Source organism: Austrofundulus limnaeus, unplaced genomic scaffold (genome assembly GCF_001266775.1).
Source record: "Austrofundulus limnaeus strain Quisiro unplaced genomic scaffold, Austrofundulus_limnaeus-1.0 Scaffold1108, whole genome shotgun sequence".
Classification (NCBI taxonomy): Eukaryota; Metazoa; Chordata; class Actinopteri; order Cyprinodontiformes; family Rivulidae; genus Austrofundulus; species Austrofundulus limnaeus.
This window is the reverse complement of record NW_013953510.1, coordinates 3,000-10,470: the sequence shown is the minus strand read 5'-3', so window position 1 is coordinate 10,470 and position 7,471 is coordinate 3,000. Positions and strand designations below refer to the sequence as shown.

The 7,471-nt window shown below is 39.2% G+C and overlaps 1 protein-coding gene across 3 annotated transcripts in view; it reads right to left on the bottom strand.

Moving 5' to 3' along the window:
- rnf38 (ring finger protein 38) overlaps positions 1-6,756 on the bottom strand; it is a 23,029-nt gene extending 16,273 nt beyond the window's left edge. For 2 of the 3 annotated variants that reach the window (XM_014030726.1, XM_014030727.1), the window contains exon 1: positions 5,356-6,013. In XM_014030726.1, the coding sequence (XP_013886180.1) occupies positions 5,356-5,923 (568 nt within the window). In that variant the 5' untranslated portion in view covers positions 5,924-6,013. Of the gene's footprint in view, positions 1-5,355; positions 6,014-6,315 lie in introns of those variants that run through there. The other variant, XM_014030728.1, reaches the window with a different exon arrangement.
- Between the last annotated feature and the right edge of the window lie 715 nt (positions 6,757-7,471).

Sequence of the window (7,471 nt, the reverse complement as noted above, 5' to 3'; positions counted from 1 at the left end):
TATATATATAGCACCCTGCCATTTTGACCAAGATAACGGACACAAATGTATAAACAAACACAGAAGCAAATAATAGATGTGTCAAATAAAATAAAAATAAACTTTAAAAGCAACCTTGAAAATTTCTCACTTGTTGAAGCATACAACAGTAAGCTTTTCTATCATTCCTAAATCATCTTCAAAAATCTGTGCCATATGCACAATATGCTCATACATTCTATGTTGGCCATATTTATACTCAAACAAATCCCTCAAGCTTCAATGAGTGAAGCGTATTTAACCATGTTTAATTAACCATTCACATGTCATGATAAACGTGAGAAAAATTTACTTCAAAGATGGAGATTATATTAGTCATTGAAAAATAACACTAAAAATATTGAAATGAAGTTCCTTGACTTATCTTTAGAATATTTTTTGTAAAACAAAGAAAATAATATAAAGAATGCCTGAAGACATGCTGCTTCTGTGAATGAACAGACTGTCCACGTCTCGTGAACAACTGGACATACCCAGTTAAATCAACAGAGACAGACAGCCAACGTGCAAACAGTGGGGCCAAACAGTCCCTCCCTCCCATCCTTCTCCTTCACTCACTCAACACTCATTCATGCCCTGCACTGTAGGCCGCACACTCAAAAGGCTCTCTAAGGGCTGCTTCCTCTTTGTGTTTTGCTTACAGTCATGCCCATGATATGCCCCTCCTGTCAGCTCTAGTCCACGAGATTTGCTCACATCCTCCCTTTGCTAATACTCCCAGGCCTCGGTCTAATTATCTCTCCCTTTCCATCCTCACCCCCTCTCTGCACCTTACCTTCCTAAAAAACATGTGCCACACTTTCTCACTGCACTCCCACAACTGCTGAACCAGACGACTTCTTTATAGACCCACTTTTTTTCTTTGCCAATGCATTTTTTTTTGTTAACTTGTTCTGCCTTTTTTCCCCTCTTCTCTTTATACTGACATTTCTTAGGGCTTCAACTGACCTTTGGTATTCTCTCCCTCATCCCTCCTAGAAGGGCTTTCTTCAAACCACATCAAAGCCCTTCCCTTAGATTTTGAGCCAAATTTAACGTCACCCTAGAATCTACTCTGGGTGACCAAAGTAACTTATTTGTTGTTTATTTGGATTGAAAGGGTAGCAGAGAACCCTTTCTACTTGGTCAATCTAAGTGAAAGAGTTGTTCTTCAAACTGGAGGGGGTTGCCTGCATGGCGAGACAAAGGAAAGTAAAAAAATGTGCATGTTTCCATTTTGTTACAGAGGGATGGAGAGGACAGGAGTGGAGGGATAGATGTAGAGTGGCTGGAGTGTCTGCCTCTCTGCTGCTTTGGGCAATCCATTAAAACGATCCCTCCATTAGACAAATGTGAGGGAGGAGGCCAAAGAAAATGGATCGGAGGGGTACAGAAAGGGTTGACTGATCCAGATGGGAGGGAGAAGTGAATGTGACTAAAAGAGGACAGGCAGTGACAGAGGTAGGACAGACTCAGGATAGGATATCAACTGCTACAGAGGATGTTTTATCCACTTGGACCAATTTGGCAGCAGTTTTTGAACATTTTGTGAAGTCTTTTACCTCAATAGACATTATGCTTCCCAAACCAGGTGGGCACGGCCATGTGAACAGTAAATGAGATATGCTGTCAAAAGAAAGGAGAGCACTACAGACAAAAAAAATACAAGAATGAGCAAATGAGGTCCAGAGGAGAAAATAGAACCAGAAGAAATACAACGTAGTACAAAGAGAGAGAAGAGAGAGGCACGGATTGAAGAGTTACAGGACAGCATTATCTTTCATGTCCAATGCAGGTGACTAGCATGAGAAGAATGGATTAAGTATCTCTTCTTCTCTTTCACTCTCAGCCAACAAGCAAGGTCCATTCTGGGAATGGAAAAAAGGGTTTAATAAAAAGGTGCTGTGTTGGTAAGGGTCCAGATAGCCAGCTGCTTCAATGTGGTAAAAGAATACTCAGGTCTTAATTACTGTATAGACCAACAGAACATCGGAGTTATTATAGGAGAGTGACGAATAAACATTAAAGTTTTTATTTGAGTGATTTTTTTAACATGACCACTACATACCCTGAGATGAGTTATAACTTTTCTACAGCTGCTATCTGTATACATACATGTATGTCAGTGTAATATTTTGGTTGTAGACTCACCGGAGGAATATTTCCAGGAGAAGAAACAAGTGTCAACAGGGACAGCAACAAGAAAAAAATATTGATAGAATTTGTTCCTCTGAATGACAAGTCTATCACCAAAAGTGTGGAGGGGTTTAAAGTTTAGAAAAAGCCTTTTCAAATGCTACATATTTAACACAAATTCACCAAATAAAAGTCACGGTAAAACTTTAATATATCAGGAACAATAAATCTTAATTAGTACATCCCTAATACCACATGGATCTGAAGGTATTTTCAATACAAAGGAAATGTTTAAAATGTAGAAGTCAGTCAAATACACAGTGAACAAAACATTGAATTTTACCTACATGCATTTATTCACTTATAAATGTTTTACACACACTCTGTCGCCCACCCATTTTTAGTAGGTTTTAAAAGAGAAAAAGGTAAAAATGTCTTGAAGTATTCTGGTACAAATGCTAAAACATCTTTTGTTTAAACATGTCCGAACTTCTTGGCTTTTCAGGACTATAGTCTGTCAGTGAAAGGGGATTTTTCCCCTGCTGTTAGAGCCTTTGAGCTTTTACAAATACAAAATTACAGACAAACTGAACATTCATCTGTATTCTCTCAAATTTACAAGTTTTTTCTGTTGTGTGGGTTTTAGATCTGGTTTAAATTAGACCAGATACAAAGTCATTGTTTGAAATTTGCAGGAAATCCCTTCTTCTTTAGAACCGATTCAATTTGGATGGATATAAAATATTCCATCTATTGATTTAAGAAATCCTTTAAATCATAAATAAGCTATTTTGACAAAAAAAATTAAAGGTCACAGACAGCTCACTGATGATGCAGAGTGATGTGGCAAACTGTATATTTCAGTTCATGTTTTACTTTTTTTAATTACTCAATGTCTGGCCTCGTCTCAAAAACAAACATTTTTAAACAGTTTCCAGCCAATAGGGCCACTATACTGCTTAAATAACACGAGCAGGGTTAGGAAGCTATTTGTTTATGTGAGTTCAGGTGTTCTAATTTCACTCAAACTCTGCAGGACAGGTAATTCCAGTCTCAGTTAAATGCTGCTTGGTTTTTGTGCGCTCACCTTTCATATTGAAACTTTCTGTTTAAAATCTGTTTTCCTTCTTTTATAATAAACCGACAAAGATTTTCTATCCTCTTTATGCAAAATTTAAATTAGAATACAAATGTGTAGCTGGACATTACATCATGAATGCAATGACTATACCAAGTTAAGTTCCTTTGCCATGTTGCTTAAGAAGAAAAATGACAAGGCTGTTGATCATAACATGTAAAAAATATAATAATAATTTAAGGAATTTAAATATAAAAGATGTAAATCTATCTTTAGCGTTATAACAACTTAATTCAGAAACCTGACCAATAAAAGCTCCCTCAAAATACCACAGGGTACAACTACCAAGTCATTTTGTTACCCTCTAAAGCTCCTGGGTGTGCTATTTAGCTTTAAACAAAAAAAATCCTCTCCCATGGCCTCAGAGAAGGTGAAACTCTAGCTGTGATGTTTCCATGTTATACGGTTCACTGCACTTCAATTGCTGTGAGAGAGTGCCCTCACATGTGTTTGAAACCCAGCACAGTCCACGCATTCTCTAAACAAGTTCAGCTTTGCAGCAGAGAACATCAAACCATAGGTTACCCAGGTAGCTGTGGGTAACGAAGACCACCAACTCATAAAATCCCCTTACACACAACAAAAAATTGCATCTGGTAACACAGAAACAATTGCCATCCTCCTGGCGTTTATCTTAGTCGACTCTTAACTCATAAAACAAATCACAAGTTAGTATTTAGAAAACGATTTGTCCTAGTAGAATGTCTGTAGGTTCTTGTAGTTGAAAAAAATCACATCTTTTTTATCTTTTCTTGATGGAACCCTGAACATGATTGTGACTATCACAACATGACTGTCTTTAATAACTTTAAAAATGTTTGATGTTTAAATTCTCTACGATTAAAACAATGCTAATGCTAATCATGTTGCTCTTTCTATGGTGTTATTAGTTTTAAGCTAAAATAAATGTAAGTTTTTAGTCTGTAGACTGATTTTAGATTTGTTTTTTTAACAAATGTTGTAGAAACTTCTTATTTGCATTGCACAAAGTCAATTTTTACTCCACAAATATATCAAAATATTAAAAAAGACCATGTTTAGGGAAAGTTTAGCCTGCCCACATACTGCAGCTTGTTACCTAGCTACATCAATATTTGTATAATTGACTAAAGGTAGACATGTCACAGTGCCTTAAGAAACAGTGTGGTTTCCTACATATTCTTAGCAGATCTGTTAGCTTGAGGCTGCCCCAGTTTGTGCCAGACTGCTGTTGTTCATTAAACTACAGTACTGCTCTGCACCGCATTTATACTACACCTCTGAGGCAAGCATATATAGCACCCCGTCTAATTAAAGTACATGAAGTGTTTTAACTAATACACACCCACTGTCATGTTAACCCCAGGGCAGTCCCCTCCCTCACTTACAGCATTTCTAAAAAAAACACCCACACTTCCATTCCTTAAAAGGTTAGCCCAAACTGTATCAAATGGTGAAGTTTAGAGAGTTTACTCCTGTTTAGTTACAGTGGATGCAATTCTGAAATATGGGTCCACATTCASTGTAAACAAACGCTCAGCTGAATCCATCAAAAGTCACCTGGAAGCTTGAATTATCTCACCTTACATTAGGCTCAGTGTAGTTTAGGTAAACAAAAATGGCAGAATCATAGGAGCGTAAGCAGAAATGTTTAACTGGAAATATAAGTGTAAAAAATAATGTAAAGAAAAGAGAGAAAATGCTTCTGCAAAACTTACTGTAGATGAACAAGTTTAACAGTTACTAATCTCACTCCTGTACACAACTCGTTTTATTTCATCTGTAGTTTATTGTTAGTTTCTGTCATTTATGTTTAATTCTTATCTACTATGGTAGTGGACATCTAGTCATAAATTCTGCATGCAAATTTTTAATTCAAGGACATGTCAACCATCAATATAAAAAAAGTATTTTGTGCAGATTTAGTTTTTTTTTTCACTTTGAGATTCATTGTTTGATTTTCATTGTCTTCGCAGCCAGTCTCTTTAAATCGGAAGTGAAAACAAAAAAAAAAAGTCTAATAAAACTGTGCCATCTCCTCAGTGACGTTTGGTACACTTTCAGTGAGAGGTGAGGACACTTACCTGCCACTGGGATGTGATGCACTCCAGGAACAGAGGGGAACCTCTGAATGCTGGGGGGGACGGTGCTTCCTGGTGGTCGCTGCTGGTTCTCGGAGTGATTGCTGTGAGCTGCGAGTGGTGCGCACCCGGCACCGTGCTGCTGCTGCTGCTGGGGATGGAGCTGCTGCTGCTGCTGGAGGTGATTTGACACTCCGCTGTTATTCCCAACACCATACTGCTGGTAGTATCCGGAGCGAGAGCGCGATCGAGTCCTAGGGGGCTCCATGGTCATTTGGTGGGGGAGATGGAGGAAAAATGAAGAGGTTGCGGCCGGGGACTGTGGCGGAGAGCCGTTGGTCGACCTTAGCGGTTCTGCAAAGCTCCTCACCCCGCTTTGGCTGAAACTGTAGCCCCCCAGTCCTCTGCCCCCCTCTGCGCCTCCGTACTCTGAACGCACCGTCGCCCCTGCCTCCGCCCCTGCCTCGTCGAATAAATCAGCCCCTTTAGGGACAGGATCCGGGGTGGAGGGCAGCCGGGGGCAAACTCTGGGCTCCTGGGTCGTTGGTTGTCCAGCGGCTGCGATTGGCATTTCCTTTTGGGGGATTTCCTCTGATTTTTTTTTTTTTTTTTTTTTTTTTTTTTCTCGTTTCCTTTCACAGCAGCAGCAGCTTTTGAGACTCTGTTGTAAAACAAAATAAAGATAGACAGGTTCAAAAGTTAAGTAGAGCTAAGACATACTTCTAAACTAAATTGAACTGTTTACACAAAGTATAAATCAGCTGTTGTTTACTTTATAAACAAGTTGTTTTGAATGAGTGATTCCTGCTTAATTTTCTTCAAAGCAAAAACTGGTTCAACAACTAATGTTAAAAAGCACTACTTATCCAGAAACTAAACATATCCTGACTAAATAAAAACGAGCATAACTATCTGGCATAAATACAAATATATTTTAATAATCATAACCAACTCGGAGCTCACCGGGAACGCTTTCTTCACATCCACGGACTATGGCTAAGCTAGCACAGATGCTAACATTTGGTACAAGTAGTACACTGTGAGACAGGAGATATTAGGATTTTTAGCRAGAACATCGCTTTTCTTGTTACACAGAGTTGTTTCACCTGTTGTTGTTTATCCCCGAATTGAGTTTAAGACAACTTTATCCACTTTAACCATCATTTAAACTAGTTAAGCCAGTCTCTGCGTAATGTCGCTCGCTAGCTTGGCAAGCCTCACCGAACCCCTCCTCCAGCGACCAAATACAGAGGAAAAAACACGGTACCTAACCACCCACGCCTCGAATCCCTTTAAAATGCTTAAAACGAACACAAATGGCGAGTTTCCTCGTTTAAAAAACACTTGTTTCGTGTGGTTTCGTGGCGTTACGACGAGCCGGCTGGTTCTCCAGCTGTGAAGACGCGAAACGGCGAAGCGCAGCGAGCGTGAGAGATAAAAAGTAATCAATCTAACCTTACAAAGAAGGAACCAGGGCTAAAATTAACACGTTTTAAAGGGATGGCCCCGCCTCTGAATCTACAGCTGAAACCAGGTCTGTTTTTCCTGTCATGACTAGTTATTTGGTTGATTAAAAACGTACCTCCGGTGCGCTCTCCTCCGCTGTTCCCCTATCTGTCGATATTATTGTGCGCCCTGTGTCAGTGTGAGCCCAGTGTTCGCCTGGTGTCAGCGTGAAATGTGACAGACCGTCAAAGCTCAAGTCGGATTTCACCAGACTCGATGGGTCGATAACAAAACATCCGATCGGGCTTGTAGTTCCCATCAGCACACACGAATTACACTGTGATTACAGCCAAAATAACTTACTTACAAGTTTTACAAAGTCAAAATTAGTCTTATTTTTTACTAAACCTATCTTCAAAACATCAACTCTTTCCGTCGTCAAACCAGTTTAAGATCGGCATTCGATTTATAATGTCTGCTACATCAAAAGCTCTGGATGGCAGAGGCAGGCTAAAAGGGGGTTTAAATTATTTATTTACAAATACTGAGCCTCCCCATTGCAGCTGTTTCCTATGGAGCCAAAAGTTCACTGTAAATAAGTATTTTACTCCGTTTGCAAAAGTTGTATGTAAACACATTTAATAGAAATAAACTACCTCAGTAGAAAGAAAAT